Genomic DNA, 18,366 nt, shown 5'->3' with positions numbered 1-18,366 from the left:
AATGCTCAAGCGTCTGTTCCCGCCCCAGCTCCTACAAGTGATGGTATTTTTTCTCTGTCTCTTGTAATTTAGTTTTAACGAGTCTTTTGAAAGTCATATCAAATTAGCACGTATAAAATTGTCGATTTTAAGTAAAATGGTAATAATGTTACATTTTTAATAAAAATAAGAAGGGAATTATTAGAGGTGTACATATAATATTTGATTTATGAACTGATTAATTATACAGGTGCAACAATTGATCAAGGGGTTGCTTGTGTGCTCATGATGGTTGCTTTGGCCTTGACATACATCATGCACTAATTGTTTCTTATTTTAATTTTCTCAAAGTCAAACTTTATTCTTTGTACTATAAGAATTGATTCTTTATTTTCTCTCATTTAAATTATTGGTTCAATTCTCAAATGTAGCATGTTATCACTACTTCAATGTGTTATTATTTTTAAATAGTTGTACTGGGTTGTGTATTGCTATGGTCTATTATAATCCCGGACTAAAACCCTCTTGCACAATATAGATCTGAAACGTCACAAGTCCAGAGGAAAGTCAACTAGAGCACCATGCCACCAGACCCGTATATCTATCATTACAATACGCTTCCAAAGCTCTTGAAAACATTAAAAACAATATTATCACACGTCGAAAAAAAGCTTCTAAATGCCATCAAAACTGAATTCTTTTAGCCAGTCTTGCCGACCTACCCAACTAGTCGTTGCAAGCTAGCTTACAGAATCCATAATTACTTGTTCGTCCCAAAAATCCTATAAGAACCAGTTGGACCGTAAATATCTTATAGGCTCAACGACCCAATTGAAATAGTTTAGAACTAGAAGGATCTATCATGCAATTTTCACAAATATCATGTGTTACAATATTTTAGCTGGTCTGTCCGACTCAACCAAGATAGTCATTTTAATTTAGAAAATCCAAAACTAACGACGAGCTTGGCACCGGTACAAAAGATAAAGATACAGGATATCTAAAAAAATGGGTACCGGTACACAAAATACTCGGTATGATACCGAAGACAAAATTTTGGTAAAGTATTGGTACCGTACGGATCCTGAAACCTCATAATGTTAGTATTGAATAGGGGTGCAAGAAACCGAAAAAACCGAACCGAAACAAAAACCGACATTTTGGTTTTATATTTTTGTAAAAACCGAGCTAATGTTCGGTTTTGGTTTTGCATGTAATAGAAACCGAAAAAACTGAACCGAATTCCTAAACTTTTATTTTTTATTCTTTATTTTAAGTAATTTACAAGTTTTGAATAAATATGTAACTCAAATATTTTTAACCAAATGTATAATAGTCTGTTAGGCTATGGTAGTGGAGGGCTACAATATGGAGGGATTTTCGACATGTGGCGCTATGTCAGCAGAGAGACGTTTTTTATTTTAGAGTGTAGTGACGTAGTAGCCCAAAAATCTTCCCCCAAAGGCTTGCCATTGCTCAACCGAATAAAATAATTTTTTTTACCTTAGGATGGACGACAAATCTATATCGCCCCTCCCCCACTTATCATCCAAGGGCGGTGTTGTGGCCCCAAAAGCCCCAACTTATCGCCCCCACTACACACACTTAGTTAACAATTAACAAAACTATTTATACCTATATTCAATTTTCCGCATAAAATTTTCAAACTCAAATGACAAAAACCAAAGAATCCGAAGTTTTTGTTTAGCTGTACTCAAAACCGCACCGAACCGCGTCACACGCCATTCGTTTCTTACACTTAAAACAAACAAGCAAACAATTTTCGTCTGCAAAAACTTATTAATCAAAGGGATGAAGAGATTAGCGAAGAAATCCGACGACGAATACTCTCTTCCGACAAGCTCCGATTTCCAACCCATGGATACCCAAGGTTCAATTTCCCCATTATTATTATTTTATAAAATTAGGGTTTTGATTATGTAATTGAATTGGTGAATTGAGTATTTGGTTACAGAGCAGGAGGAACTGGTGAGGTCACTTGAACGCTCTCAAGCTCAACAGTCAACTTATTGGAGGGTATTTTCGTCATTAATATTACACATTATTATTGTTTCTTTCATTCTTCCAATTCATCGAATTTTGAAGAAAACTGAATTAAAAATCACAATTTAGGGGTGCTTACTTCGGGTCGATAAAAAACTCGCTTTTTTCGAGATCGAGCCAAGCCTGAGCCTTAAATGAAGCTTGTTTAGTCAAGGTTTTGGAGGGTAATTTGGTCATAAATACATTTGTTTGATTGTTCGAATTTTAAAAAAATTTATCACTTTTAGGGGTGCAAATGAGCCAAGCTAAAACTGAATTAAAAAATCACAATTTAGGGGGTGCTTACTTTGGGTCGATAAAAAACTCGCTTTTTCGAGATCGAGCCAAGCCTGAGCCTTAAATGAAGCTTGTTTAATCAACATGTCTTTCTCCCATTTGTTTTGATACATTTGGTTTCCTGGCCCCAGAGGCTGTAAATTTTTTGAGTTTGGTACAGCGTGTCGTACACGGAACCTCTACAACTCCTAGGTCTCAAAGCTTTGTTTTTAGTAGGATTGACTTTGCTATTCAAAAGGGGGTAGCGACACAGCTTGTTGCCCGTTTGCCTGCCACTTTATTGCAAACGTTTTCTAGAAAGGAAGTAAAGATTAAGAACCAAAAAAAAAAAAATTTAGTCAAGGAATTGGAGGGTAATTTGGTCATAAATACATTTGTTTGATTGTTCGAATTAAAAAAATATATCACTTTAGGGGTGCAAACGAGCCAAGCTGCTTGTGAGCTACTTGAGCTAGGATTGGATTGAATTGATAAAAAGCTTGAAACGAGCGTAGATTTTTCGAGCTTGAGCCGAGCCTTAAATAAAGGCTCATTTAGTTATAGAGCCTTGTGTATTTTTAAGTTTGACCTCATTTGAACTGTTATTTGATTGTTTAGTGTTGGTTTTGGATTATAATAAGGTTAGAAAATTTCAACGAATTTCGAATGCTCGAATTAATCGAATAGAATTATTTAAATTTTGAAATTTTTAGACTTGGAGTCGTATTCGATTACAGAATTCGAGTTCTTTCAAAAATTTGAAGTTGGATTCGAATTCGATTATTGGATTCGAATAGAATAGAATCAAATTTCGAATTTTCGAGTCCAATTTGGACACTGAACACCACTGGCTGACAAACTGCTCTAGGAATTAAAAATCAGAAACTCAAAACCGATTCGTTATGTGAACGTTCGTTAATGTGTTCGTTTACGTCCATTTATGTTAGTAATGCTTGTTTATTAAAGGGTATATTATTTTGTTTAGGTTCGTTTGTTTATGTTAGTTTGTTTAACAAATGAATGAACATGAACAAGAATTCTATTTGATTAACTAAATGAACGAACACATACATAGGCTATGATAATGTGTTCATTTATGTTAGTTAGTGTTTGTTTGTTTGTTAAAGGTTTTAATAAATTTTAAAAACTTTTTTAATCTTATCATATAGATTTAAGCAAAGTTGTTAACTATAAAGCAAAATAAGTGAATGAGTATTATGTGATTGGTTTATTTGTACAGTTAAAATACGGATATGAATGTAAAAAAAAACACAAGCACAAACTTCGTAGTAGGAGCGAATCGTTGACATCGACTATTCTCAGTTAGCCAAATCAAATGAAACATTGTTTGTGTTCATTTGTGGTCGTTCGTTTGTGTTCGTGAATCGCTCACGAACAAGAAGTTTTGTTTGCTTAGGTGTTCGTGAACCTTTCGCTTGTCCAATAAAAGCTTAACGAAAGAACATGAATAACACCTTGTTTGGTTTGGTTTGGTTCGGCTCGTTTCATTTAAGCAGCCCTACTAGCCATGGTATTGAGTGCGTTTTGTTCAATATTTCAACCTTTTTTTTGCTCGATTTGCAACTTTTAAATAATGTTTATTTTTATTTTTTCAATTCAAAATCATTGTATTGGAAATTTGGAATTCCCATATCGATATATGGTGTTGTACTTCAAATTCAAATTTGGTATTTGGTTTGGATTTAAACTTGTTTTCATCTAATTGTAATTCTACAACATAGTTTTGGTATCATTTATAAAATTTGTTTTAATGATTAATGACATTACATAGAAATTGTATTGTAATTTCCATGTTTATTATTACAATATGTTTTAACATGCACATTTGGTTTTATGCTTTTGTTGCAGCGCGTGTTTGCAGGATGGCTTTGTTGCTTCGTGGCGTTTCTCATTTTCTCCATTCACGGGCAAACGACAATGCCATGGGAATTGGTATGTTATATGATGTCTATATATAAATTACAAAATAAAAATGACTTATGTTATTGCCTTATTAGGTAATCATGAGTTCTTTAATTGATCACTAAATTTTTCTTTGCATGAATGTTGTAAAATAATAATGTGTTCTTATAACAGCGCTACCACGCCTACTTCATGGATGAGATTGAATCATGGATTGTAATTGCTGCAGGTTTGATTTTTCACTTAAATTAACATTTTTTTTGCATGATTCCTGTGTTATCTTTTTTCTTTTTATCTGAGGGTATTTTAGACGTTTTACACATGATACAACGATTTTTTTAAATTTGCATCTCAATTTGACAGACTGGGCTGCAGTTTTAATATGCTCATTGGCAATTACTGGCTTGCTTCATACATCACGTTATCGTAGACGGTTTCTTTGGTTCTCTTGCTGCTTTGGTGTTTTGTTAGCGGTTTTCTGGTTATATAATATGTTCAAGTACGAAAACCGTACGCTTTAATATAACAATGGTAAAATCATTTTTTTTAATAAACTGAATTTTGGAGGTTTGTTTTGTAGGTTGCCTAAATTCCGATGGGATGTTATTTGGCTTCCTCTTGGTCCCTTGAGGTACTAATTTTCTTTTGTATTATTATTCGGTTAATTACACCAAAATGTTTTTCACTTTGGTCATTTTATGTAAGAAGTTTTCTTTGTTCATATTGTATGTAACATACAATATTGAGTTACACATTTAGCTAAGTAACCTTCTATAGCTGGTAAAATGGTGGCGTAACACCATTTCTTGATTACGTGACTATATGTCACGTCACTGTTAATCTGTTATAGAAGGTTACTTACATACATGTGAAAAAAGAAAGAATTCCTACACACGATGACAAAACGGTTAAAAGTAACGCGCGTAATAACCCCTCTCGTTTTCCTTTTTTTTGTTTGTTTATTTATTTCAAACTATACGTTTAAACAAAGTTACAAAACAATTGTTTCTTTTAATGAACACATTCTTAATCGTGTGCAATGGAGTTGGGTTACTTGCATACATTTATAAAAGAGAGAACTGCGGTTTTCGTCCTTGTGGTTTGACCAAATATGCAGTTTTAATCCAATAGTTTCAAATTTGCGGTTTTCGTCTAGTAGTTTTGTTTTCATTTGCAATTAAAACCGACCTGCTAACCCCGTTAACTCTGGTCGTTAAACCTATATAATTTCCTTGTTCTCCCATGACGATCATTAAAATTGGGATTTGGGAATTAGGTCTGGGGTTGGAGAAAAACGAAAAACTTGCCCCTCACGTGAGGGGCACGCAGATAGCTTTAACGATCACAGTTAATGTGGTGAATGGGGTCGGGTATAATTGCAAGTGTAAACAAAACTATTGGACAAAAACATAACTTTGAAACTATTGGACTAAAACCGTAGATTTGGTCAAACCACAAGAACGAAAACCGTAATTCTGTCTTTCTAAAATTACGCAAAATGCAAAGTATTTTCATTATTTTGTCATTGTATGGTGACGTGTTGTTTTATGGTGGCGTGGTAGTATGCCATGTCAGCATTTTATGGATTTAGAAGGCCTACTTGCATACATTTATAAATTTATACATAATGAGAAAAAAACATATATACATACAAAGACGAAAGTAGGCTACATTTTGGTGTAATAAACCCGTGTTCTATTTAATTTTAAACGTTAACTCAAAAACAATGTAACAAACGATTTATTAATATGATACAAATTATTATTCGTGTTGTAGTGGCGCTGGGTTTGGTCTCTATGTGGATACACTTCTAAACGAGTCATCTGAGGAAGTCAAGAAACTAAGAAGCTACATGTATGCTTACAAATCCCGTTGACTTGGATTATGAATTACAAGAGACTAATTTTGCTTTCCCTTTCGTCACAAGATCGCAGGTCTGAGATTTGTCGATTTGGTAAGTTAATAGCATGATTCCACGAGGCGTAATGAATGTCATAATTTGCATCAAGTTTGAAACATCATGGAGAATTTTGTACAATAGAGTATTTATTAGATGGAGATGGAGAGGAGTGAAATTTTGTTTCATGGAGCTTGCATTAATAAATATTAAGTAGAATAAATAGGGGACTTCTTATTCTTCCTTCTTTTTAATAGTCATCATGTGTGAAATAGAATAAATTGGAGCCAAGAGTCTCTCTGGAAGCAACCTCTCTGTACTTGGAATAGAGGTATGGTTAGTTTACATCCCACCCTGTTTATAGCACTGCTATTTATGGGATTTTACTGGGTATGGTTGTTGCATGTGTGGAATATGGTATCATGGTTGGAAAAATCGGGCCTATGTGCCTATTAGTCGACGAGTAATCCTTGACTAGGTTGAGTACTCGCAACTCCTCAGTCACTTGGCATGATAACGCTTAACAACTTTTGCAACTATTGGTATATAACTACGTAACAAGAGAATAACCTGCGTGGGCTTGACGCCGCCCACTAGGGCTGTCACTTTTACCCGAGACCCAACCTGTGAAAACCCGTACCCGAACTCGAACTAACCCGACCCGAGAAACCCGAATCCAATTAAAGGCTAACCGAATCCGAACCGAAGTAATTTGGTTGGTTCTTGGGTCCAAATTCTATGTTCGGGTCAACCCAAAAAACCCAAATAAAGTTTTAGTTTCAAAACCTTATATTTCTTTAGGTATTATAGGTTAAGCCTTAACCGCTGACGTTATCAGAATTTAGTCCAAATTGACAATTCTCATTCCATCTATTATGAATTGATTGTTTATTAATGTTTCAATTTATGACTAAAGGCAACTATAATCCACCACCCTAGTCACGGCATATTGAAGGCGATCATGTTGGTCTTGTTTATTATGGTTAAACTTGGTTAAATTTTACTCATTTTAGAATGTTTTATCAGTTTATTAATTTTTTTTGTTGGTTTATTTACATTACGAGTAAAAAAGAATATGGTACATTTGAATATAGCATTGTAGTTTTTTTTTCCTAGGATACTCGAAACCCGATTAACTTAACCAAAAAAACCCGAACCCGCAGAAACCATGAGAGATTTGGGTTGAGTTTCGGGTCTAGATTTAAGACTTTAAAACCCGAATAACCTGACCCGAAAAACCCGAAACCCGAAAAACTAACTCGAAGAACACCCCTACCCTTGGTCGTTCTTTCTATTATTTTATAGCATCTTTTAAGAAAACCACTCTTTTTAAGATCATTCCTAACATGTCTTCCATCTCTATCTCTATAATTACATTAAAAATATTACATTTCTATCTCTTGTTTAATTAAATAATACTTTTTATATCATTATCATTACAGTGTTTTCTCTTTTACTCACAACAAATTCAACAAATATTTAAAAAAATAAATATGGGCAAATAAAGTTTCCTCAAATTTACAAACAATCACTACATTTTCTCTCTATCCTATAATTTACAATCACAATCACTCATAACGCCACCTTATAATTTGCAAATTCCCCTCACATAATTTTAGGGGCTGGGTTGATAATGCTCTAAATCTGTTATGTTGATTAAGCTAGATTAATGGTCGCAATATAGTTTCCAATGTTTCTTTAATTCACATGGGTTTTTAATATATCCGTACCCTTGGTCAGTATATCTATTGATTTCAAACTAAAAATATTAACAAATGTGCAGCAGTGCAGGTTGTTGAGTTGGTAAATCACAGCCTATCCAACAAACGGTTGCGGGGTTGAAACTTATTAGCATTGTCGCATTTAAAATTTTAAATTGGGACCATTTTCTGCTGTATTTATGTTAAAAATTAATGTATTAAAGTAGGGTGTAACAAAATCGCTATGGAATGATTTCCTTGGCTTCTATAATAGTGACACGTAGTTTTATCGGGTTTGAGTGTTGTTACAAAGTTAAAACGTAGTTTTATCGGGTTTGAGTGTTGTACAAAGTTAAAACATATGTCGAATGTTCTAAGAAAACATATTAATGGGCAAAATATAAGTATTCGTTAATTTACTAATTACTTCATCCGTTTCATTGTCTCTAACCTTTTTAATATTATCAAATTCCTAAACACTTAAACAAGAACGCCAATCTATACTATATAATAAATAAAGCATTATAATGCCACATGTCATTATCAAAATGTTCCTTACAAATTTTTTCCTCCTCTCTCTTATATTAAATACATTTCTCTTTCTTATTAATAATTTGTATTTTATTTTTTTCTTTTTAATATTTCATTTTCTATTTTTTATAATTTTTTCCTTATATAAAAAATTAAATATCGGTAAATATATTATTTTGTTTTATATAAATATATTGTATTAGTTATTAATATTAGGTTTTTATAAGTAATCATTTTCACGTTGATTTTGAATAATGATTGCAACAATTAACGTTTTAAATCTATTATATTAGTTAATTAATATTAAGATTTTATAAGAAATGATATTATTGGATGAAAAAGGCGAGATTAATTTAAATTTAAAATTTCAATAAACTTTAACTTATTAAATATATATGATTGTTTATTAAATTTACATGTTTTTTTCTTAAAAACCCTTAAAAACAAATTCACTAATGATGTATTTTTTGTGTTTATGTTAATTAAATGAGCGAGTTTCATTAACTGGTTAAAGTATCAACCACGTTTCGAGTCAAAACAACTTATGATAATAATGAGTTCCGGTCCACGGGTTGGTTTAAAAAGTAACCATTTACAACCTCTTTTTTAATTGATTATTTAATCAACTCGTCATTTATGTTAAGTTCATCATCTTAAATATTCACAAAAATATAAAACACTAGACTACATGTTTTGTTTTTTCAGGTGGATGACACAACTTCTTATCTTTGGAATACAAATGTTAGACATTAATCAGATGACAAATTAACTTTTTTTATCCTTCTATTATTGAATATTTCAAAAATATATATTTCTTTAGTGAACGAGTTTTACGTGCACCATTATATGAGGTTGTTCAAGAAATTAACAAATGTTTGATATCCGTATTTCCGGAAGATGAAAATTACCATTCTTTAGGTGGTATCTATCAGACATAAAATAATACGTTACAAGAAAGTATTAGTTTCCTGATGTTTAAAATAACCTCAAAATCTAAGGTTGTCAAGTCATAGGTTAGTCATAAAAGGCAATATTGAAGTGATGTTGCTTAAAATATTAACTAGAAAATTAGTCTATGCAATGAAACTAAACTACATATGAAAATAAAATATGATAAATGTGACAGAAGCCGAAATCATACAAAGAATGAAATTTTCACTTTATTTTTGTTTTGCAATGAAGATTAATAAAAAAAATAAGTCAATCAGTATAGATGGTTGATTTGTTTTTTGGACAATTTATTTTAGCTTGTGGTCAATCATGTGTTGCATTGTCTAGAGTTAAAAGCAGAAATAATGTGAAACTAATAAATTTTGATATAGAAAGTAAAATTACAAATAAAACTACAAATATTATGACAAAACAATATTTAGAGATTTATGAATTTTCTAACTTTTATTTCTATATTGTGTATTGTATATTTTATTCTACCATGTAATAAATTTTTATATTGTTGAACATATTTTTTTTTGTATTTCACATTGTGTTATTATTTAAATAAATTTATTTATAGCACACGGGTAACTAACCTAGTTTTCAATAAATATGGATACATAGGTAATGCATCTATATAATAGATTAAAATCCTCGATGTATTGAAACCATGGTGTCCTCGACACAAACATAGGGTTTGTAATTTGGGAAAGGTTTCTTTGATTTTACTAGGTGATAAAAAATGAATACCTTTTAGGACATTATTGAAAAACCCAAATTGATGCAAAACACTTAAATCATTATTTGAACCGGCATCATCAAAATATGCATGCTAAATCTGGTTAGGAGTGGGTGTGGATGATCATTTCGGACAATTCCTAACGAGAAGAGGGATGCTAATAAGCTGACGGTTCAGGCATGGCTTCAATAGCAAAAGAAGTTCTTTCTGATTTGAATCAAGAATGACAATGAATTTACGAGATCTTGATCCCCTTCACTTGTGAACAATAGGGAGCCATTCTGTTGATTGCTTCTCTGCCCCAGCTCTAACAAACAGGTTTTTCTCTCTCATAGAATTAGGGAAATCATTAGATTCTTCTTCTTGCATGTACTAACCGCGCCAAGCACTTGGACAATTTTCCCACTCCCAATGCATACAATCAATGCCAGTAAGCATTTAAGCAAATTCATGTTTTGTTTCATGCCTTTCATATATTTTATTAATGTCAGTCCAAGTTGGGCTACAGAAGTATCTCTTTCTATGTAGTATAATGATAGTTTTGCAGAATTTAAAAACACTTTCGCGCACCGTTTTTTTTACATTGGAACATATTCAAAGAATTTGTGCCGTCTCGTATGAAAAATGTCAAATTCCCGCAGTGCACTCTAGTGGAGGAGTAAAGCCTCCCCCCTCTCGCATCCCAACGTAATAAATAACTTGAACCCGTTCTCTCACTAGCCGGAAGGCTGAAATATGAGGCGTAACCTCTTTCTAATTAACCTAAGCTATGGCCTAGTCGTGGGTTATGACGTCGCACATAAAAATTAGTTTTTTCCTTCTTGTTTTTGGGGTATTTAATGGCCGCCTTTAACCTTGGCTGAACACACCTTCCCTACAACCAACCATGTTGGATGAATTTTAGAGGTATTCCATTAATCTCAACTCATTCCAATCGAGATTTCTTCCATGGATGATCAATCCAACATCTGGGTTAAAGATCCTATGATGTGATCACCTTTAGGTAAACGATTCTTGTAGGATATTTCTTTTTCCAGCTTACTTACATTCTTTGGGATTGATTTTTGTAATCTTTGATTTAGTTAAATTCAACTTGTGATTTGAAAGTTAAACAATTTGATTTTTGTAACTTCGTGAAATTATTATCGTTATATTTGTGATTTGTTTATCATAACAAGATACTAGTTTGTTAGGCTCATTTTGTATTAGTCTTTTGTTTTGTCTATAATGTATCGTTTATGTATTATTAGCTAGTTGGACTTTGTTTATATGTATGTTTGGGCCAAGGCCATGTAAGTTGAAGCCCAATGGACTGTAATAATGAACTGATAATGCATGAGCACACACACTATAAATAGTGCGTATCTCATGCACACAACAACATTTTGCCATTTCTCCTATCCTTATCCAAAACTACAAACTCTCTTTTCTCTCCCTTCTCTCAACCCTCACGGTAATAATATAACCAAACAAGATCCGAGATCTCGGTCCGCACTAGTGATTTACGCTAGCTAGTGTAGAGGTTGATTCAAGTAGACTAGTATTAGTGTTGTTAGATAAGTCCAAGGGACCTACAATTGGTATCAGAGCTTTCGGGCTCTACTAGTTGTAGATCTTGGGTCACAACCTTGGATTTTGGTTTTGTTTGTGTTGAAGACGGATTTTCAAGCCTTGTAGTGGGTTACAGGTGCCTTAAAGTGAAGAAAGAGTGTTCAAAAGTTCATAAATTCGTGTGTTCAAGCTTCGGGTTAAATAGTTGTGTGAAGATTCAAGGTTAAAACCATCAAACTTTCAAGATTTGGTGTTTAAAAATGTTAAAAATATGGATAATACTAAGATCCATAAAGTGTCAAAGTGATTGAAGTGACATTCTTAAAAAGGGAAATCTTGGAAATAGATGACAGAAAGTACACACTGTACTTTCCACAAGTACAGTCTAATCGAATCGAACAGGTTCCAATCGAATCGAATCCCCTATTCGAATCGAGTATGTTTTGCAATCTAGTCGAATTCAATATTGATCGAATCAAATCAAGTTTGCTTAATCTATGTTGGAATACCGTATGCCCGAGACACATAATTAGGTTAATGTGGCTAGTTGTGTTTGATCCAAGTCGGGTCATACCCAATAACGAGTTAGACACACACCAATTATGTATTTGTTAAGATGAGATCTATGAGACAAATACAGAACACGATACATTCAGAAAATCGGGTTTCTGAATACCTACTTGAAAGTGTTAAATAAATTAATTGGTTAATTTATTTATTCAAATAATTATTATTGGAATGATTATTTAACTATGTGTTCTTTTATAAAATGGTTTATAAAAGATGGGTGTTTATATATTTTATAAAGTATAAAATAAATAAAAAAAAATATATATATATATATTTTGGGGCCGGTTTTGGGTGGGCCCCACACCCCAAAGTTTTGGTCAAAAATCTTGTCATGGATATGGTAGAGATGGAGTAAACTTTACTTGACCAAGTACCTAACACATGATGTGAGAAAGGGTTGTTTTATATCTTTAGAACAAGTAACCAAACACACTTTCAAGTAATACACACCATTCTCTTTCTCTCTTGTTTTTTTGGTTCGGCCGAAATCAAGAAGAAAAGATTTGGGTCTCGTTTTCTCGTGTTCAAGCTTCCTAACATAGCTCGGTGTGTGTTGGAGGCTCGGGGTATATTCTGTTTGAGGATTTTCCTTTGAAAGTCTAGCTTCAACATCATCATCTTCTTCAACATCAACTACACTCTTAAAGGGTTAAGAATGTAAGTGTTTATAGCTTTGATAGTTTAGTTTTTCCATATCATTTGATCCTTGCTTCGGGTTTCTAATAAATAGATTATTGGTAATCTTATGACATGAATAAACTAGGTTGTTCATGAACATATCTTATATAAACTTGTAATATATACATATATAAACGCATGGATACATATGTTTAGTTTGTAAATATCACGCTTCCGCCTTAATTGTGACTAGTTAAATGGTTAACTAAGTATAAAATATCCATAGAAACCCAACAAATGGCATCAAGAGCCGGGATACGGGAAACTAAGCTTCGGGTTTTCGGTTTTATATTTTCCCCTTGAAAGATTTTATACAAAAAAATTAACATGCATAATTTTTTGTATTTAATCTAGTTATATTTTTTGGCTTTGTTCAAAAAAAAAAAAAATAAAAAAATAAAACCGAGTGGAATGGGCCGAAGCCCATTTTGGATGAATGGGCCGAAGCCCATAAGACCTTTCATTGGGCCGAAGCCCATGTGTTTTGGACATGTGGGCCGAAGCCCATAATCAAGTTATTGGGTCAAGCCCAAATGGGTTGGGCTAGGCCCGATAAGGTCAAGGGGTTTTGGAACGGGTTCCTAAGACATAACGGGTTATGTTTGTTAAAACTAGACCGAGCCATAGACCAAATGGATGTTTGTTATGATTGTTATTAATTATTCAAAGTTTTGGTTTGTAATAATTAATTAGGGGCAATTTTGTAATTATTTATTCATATGGGTATGTAATAAATAGATTATTTGTAATATCTTTATTTTATAAAAAAAAAATGTATTAGGACATTTGTTTTGTAAATTTAAAGAAGATTGCAAAATTGGAAGTTTGGGCCTTATTGGGCCGGGTATGGTGATAATGGGTCTCACAAGCCCATTAAGGGGATTCAAGCCCAAAAGGACCCAAGCCCACCTATTGAGCCCAAATGGAAGCTTATGGAAGCTAAGGCCCAAGTTCAAGCCCAATGGATCACAACGGGGTTGAAGAAGATGCTCGAAGCATTTGGATGCGGGATCGAGTGGGAGCTACAACATCCATGTGTCATGTGTCCCTTAGGATCGGACCTAAGACACACACTTGTTTCGGCTAACAAGTGTGGTCTAACTTAGTGGCTCGTGTCTAGTATAATTGTGTATGCTTGTTAATTGATTGTTTGATTATGTGGTTGCTAGATATTAGGATATCAACTTCGTCACATAGAATTAATTAACAAAGCATAAAACGGGTTCTAATAATTATCGGTAATTACGTGACACGTAGTTTAATAAAATGGATTTATTAACTAGCCGTCTCACGCCCATAATAAAATGGTTTTTATTATAAATTAGAATTTTGAAAATGGTTTCAAAATAATCATGTTACTAAATGCATGTTAGAACATGATTTAAATTTTACAACTAGAATTATTAAAACTAAAAAAAAATCCCTTTTAAAATTAAGGATAACAAGTTAAACACCATCCTTTTGTATAACGCTTAACATATTAGTAAGCTCTTAGTGGGAAAAAGGTCACCTAACCGCGTAGAGTAAATTAATATGTTGAGGTAATATTGGCATATAAATGGGAAAAAGGTCACCTAACCGTTTGTATGTTAATATTACAAGTTGATACAAGTAGGACGACTTAAATTAGAACCATGTGAAGAGAGTCACCCAAGCATGGGGTCTAATAGGTGTTGATGGGATAAACATGCCGACACGAAATATGATTTCGAACCGGTCCCATAAACTCTAGAAGTTGCAAAAGGGTTTGCAATTGTTATGAATAACTACCTTGATAAACCGACAATGGAAAAAAGGTCACCTAACCGGAGTCGTGTTTATCGTTGGATTCTAGATTTTAATTATTAATTATATTTGGTATATATAAAAGGGTATTAATAATTAAAAAAGGGTAAAACACTAAAATGAACTTAATTAAAATTCAGCAGATGGCCGCACACGTCGACGACAACATAATCCCTAACGTCCAAAATGTATCTCTCCGATCTATTCTCGCTAAAGACCGTCTTAACCACAATAACTTTTCGGATTGGTTCCGAAATTTAAGGATTGTTCTAAAACAAGAAAAATTATATCATGTTTTGGAAACACCTATCCCCAATGAACCGGAAGAGGGAAGTGAGGTCGAATATATGAATTGGGTCCAACACACGGAAGATTCCATTCAAGTGTCATGCCTCATGTTGGCGACTATGGTTCCCGAAATCCAAAAGGATTTCGAAAACCATAATGCGTACGACATGATTACTCAACTTAAGGAAATGTTCCTTAAGCAATCAAGAGTTGAAAGGTTTGAAACGGTTCGAGCCTTGCATGCATGTAGAATGGATGATAATCAACCAGTTTCAACTTATGTACTTAAGATGAAAAGTTACATTGATCGCCTCGCCAAGCTCAATTGTCCCATCTCAAAAGAGTTAGCAACGGATTTGATCCTTAACTCTTTGTCGAAAAGGTTCGACACATTCGTGTTAAATTATAACATGAACGGGTGGGACAAAAACATTGGAGAACTTCACTCAATGCTTAAAACAGCCGAGGCGAGCATGGGTAAAAGGGTTTTACCCATGTTTGCGATCAATGAAGGTAAATCCAAGAATCGATCTCAACCCAATCCTAAGGCTAAGGTAGCAAAAAGAAAGGGTCCTCCTGTGCATCTTAAGGGTAAGGGCAAATCACCGGTTGTGGCAAAGAAACAAAAGGTTGTGGAACCGAGGGGTCATAAGGATGATCCTTGTTTTGGTTGTGGGGAGACCGGACATTGGAAACGCAATTGCCCGGTCTACCTAAAGGAGCTAAGAGACAAGAGGAATGCGGGGCATGCCTCGGGTAATGTCTTTATGATTAATATTGAGCTAAATCTTATTTCTTCTAACACATGGGTATTGGATACCGGATGTGGAACTCATATTTGCAATTGGTTGCAGGGGTTCAAAAGGAATGAAGACTTAAAGAAGGGCGAAGTGAGTCTTTTCATGGGCAACGGTGCAAGGGTGCACGTGGTCGCTAGAGGAGACTTCACTTTATCGCTTCCAAGTGGTTTGGAAGTTGTTTTGAGAAATGTTTTGTATGCTCCTAGTTTGACTAGGAACATTATTTCCGTGCACCTTCTTAGACAATGTAACTTTGACTTTAAATTTGTAAAATCAGAAATGCATGTATTATCTAATGGTATCTTTTATTTTAAAGCTGTACCAAACAACGGTATTTATGAATTGGTTCATGACAATACCTCAAATAGCTCATTATATCAAACTTCCACTAAAAGACTCAAAAAGGATTTGAGTGATTCCTACATTTGGCATTGTCGTCTTGGACACATAAACAAGAATCGTGTAAATACTCTCCAAAAGAATGGTCTTTTGAAAACAAATGAGTTAGGTTCGTTTGATGAGTGTGAATCTTGTATTCAAGGCAAGATGACCAAAGAACCTTTTAAAGGTACAAATGAAAGGGCTAAGGACTTGTTAGGTATCATACATACGGATGTATGCGGACCTCTCAAGCCCACTAGTAGGAATAGTGAAAGGTACTTCATTACCTTTACCGACGATTTTAGTCGATATGGGTATGTGTATCTAATGAAACACAAACATGAAGCCTTTGAAATGTTCAAGGAATTTCAAAATGAAGTACAAAATCAGCTCGACCGAACAATCAAGGTACTCCGCTCCGATAGAGGAGGCGAATACCTAAGTGATGCTTTTCAATGTCATCTTAGAGATTGTGGAATTATTTCACAGTTCACTCCTCCTGGAACTCCTCAACATAACGGAGTATCCGAGAGGAGGAATAGAACACTGTTGGACATGGTTCGATCAATGATGGCACGAAGCTCACTACCACCATCATTTTGGGGATATGCGCTACTTACAGCGGCTCGTATTTTGAATATGGCCCCGACCAAAAAGGTGGATCGAATACCCTATGAAGTGTGGCATGGAAAGGTTCCATCCTTTTCATATTTAAGGGTATGGGGATGCATAGTTTATGTTAAACGTGACACCCCAAATAAGCTTGAGGCTCGATCCATCAGGTGTATCTTCATAGGATACCCAAAGGATGATATAGGATATATATTCTATGATCCCAGTGAACAAAAGGTGTTTGTTTCACGCAAAGGATACTTCTTAGAAACTAAGTTCCTTATGGAAGGACCTAGTGAAAAGAGAGTGGAACTTGAAGAGGTTCAAGAATCACTGGATGATACACAGTTGGTCGATACTAGTTTTCAACACGAGGATGTTGAAGGTGATCAAATGGTTGATCATACACACGTTGCTCGCAGATCTAGTAGGATTAGTCGACCTCCCAAGAAATATGGATTTCTCGTGGATGATTGCTACTTGGTCGATTCGGATGAACCGATCTCCTACAAAGATGCTATGTCACAACCTGATTGTGACAAGTGGCTTGAAGCCATGAGCGCCGAGATGCAATCCATGCAGGATAGCCAAGTTTGGGAATTGGTTGATCGTCCACTTAACTCCAAACTGGTTGGATGTAAGTGGGTCTTCAAGAAGAAGACCGATATGCATGGAAATTTAGATACTTACAAAGCACGACTTGTAGCAAAAGGTTTCACGCAAACTCAAGGGATTGATTATGATGAAACCTTCTCGCCGGTCGCGATGCTTAAGTCGATCAGGATATTATTTGCCATTGCAGCTCATTTTGATTATGAGATATGGCAGATGGATGTCAAGACCGCTTTTCTTAATGGATATCTTGAGGAAGATGTCCATATGGTTCAGCCTGAAGGTTTTGTCGATCCATCTAATCCTGACAAAGTATGTAAGTTAAGGAAATCAATCTACGGGTTGAAACAAGCATCACGGATGTGGAATCATCGTTTCAATGAAGAAATCAAAGCGTTTGGTTTCGTCCAAAACGGTGATGAGGCGTGTGTGTATAAATGGGCTAGTGGGAGTATAGTCATGTTCCTTATTTTGTATGTCGATGATATACTTTTATTTGGAAATGATATACCAAGTATGGAAAGCGTTAAAGCGTGGTTAAGTAGTCGTTTCTCAATTAAGGATCTTGGAGAAGCGACATATATATTGGGAATAAAGGTCTATAGGGATAGACAAAGGAAATTGATCGGACTCAATCAAAGTGCATACATTGATAAAATCCTGAAAAGGTTCAGGATGGAAAACTCTAAGAAGGGTTTGGTACCTATTCCTAGAGGAACCGTGTTAAGCTCATCCCAAAGTCCTAGCTCTAAGGAAGAGCAGGATAGGATGAAGCATGTTCCTTATGCTTCGGCAATAGGATCTATTATGTATGCAATGATGTGCACTAGACCGGACGTCTCGTATGCTTTGAGCATAACGAGTAGATACCAGCACAACCCAGGTGACAGTCATTGGATGGCTGTCAAGAATATATTAAAATACCTTAGAAGGACTAAGGATATGTTTTTAATATATGGGTCTGGTAAGGAGGAACTCGTCGTAAAGGGTTACGTGGATGCCAGTTTCCAAACTGACCGAGATGATTCTCGGTCACAGTCGGGATATGTCTTCATTTTGAATGGAGGC

The 18,366-nt window shown here is 34.5% G+C and overlaps 1 protein-coding gene across 1 annotated transcript; it reads left to right on the top strand.

Moving 5' to 3' along the window:
• The first annotated feature begins 1,818 nt into the window (after window positions 1–1,818).
• Window positions 1,819–6,357, top strand: LOC143549064 (uncharacterized). Its single transcript, XM_077040067.1, has 7 exons — window positions 1,819–1,870; window positions 1,955–2,016; window positions 4,168–4,251; window positions 4,396–4,450; window positions 4,585–4,720; window positions 4,802–4,852; window positions 5,998–6,357. Exons 1-7 carry the CDS (start codon window positions 1,858–1,860, stop codon window positions 6,095–6,097), a joined length of 501 nt encoding a protein of 166 aa, XP_076896182.1. The 5' UTR covers window positions 1,819–1,857; the 3' UTR covers window positions 6,098–6,357.
• The last annotated feature ends 12,009 nt before the right edge of the window (window positions 6,358–18,366 follow it).

Source organism: Bidens hawaiensis, unplaced genomic scaffold, assembly GCF_021521415.1.
Source record: "Bidens hawaiensis isolate Kalapana, Puna unplaced genomic scaffold, B.hawaiensis_p1.1 tig00015393_1, whole genome shotgun sequence".
Lineage (NCBI taxonomy): Eukaryota > Viridiplantae > Streptophyta > Magnoliopsida > Asterales > Asteraceae > Bidens > Bidens hawaiensis.
The sequence above is the reverse complement of the archived record's forward strand: the minus strand, read 5'-3'. Positions and strand labels throughout refer to the sequence as shown.

What these genes read in the sequence shown, in the direction of transcription:
- LOC143549064 (XM_077040067.1), top strand. An exon ending in CGACAATGCCATGGGAATTG is followed by an intron (nt 4,252 to 4,395) that starts GTATGTTATATG and finishes TTCTTATAACAG; the next exon opens with CGCTACCACGCCTACTTCAT. An exon ending in CTTCCTCTTGGTCCCTTGAG is followed by an intron (nt 4,853 to 5,997) that starts GTACTAATTTTC and finishes TTCGTGTTGTAG; the next exon opens with TGGCGCTGGGTTTGGTCTCT.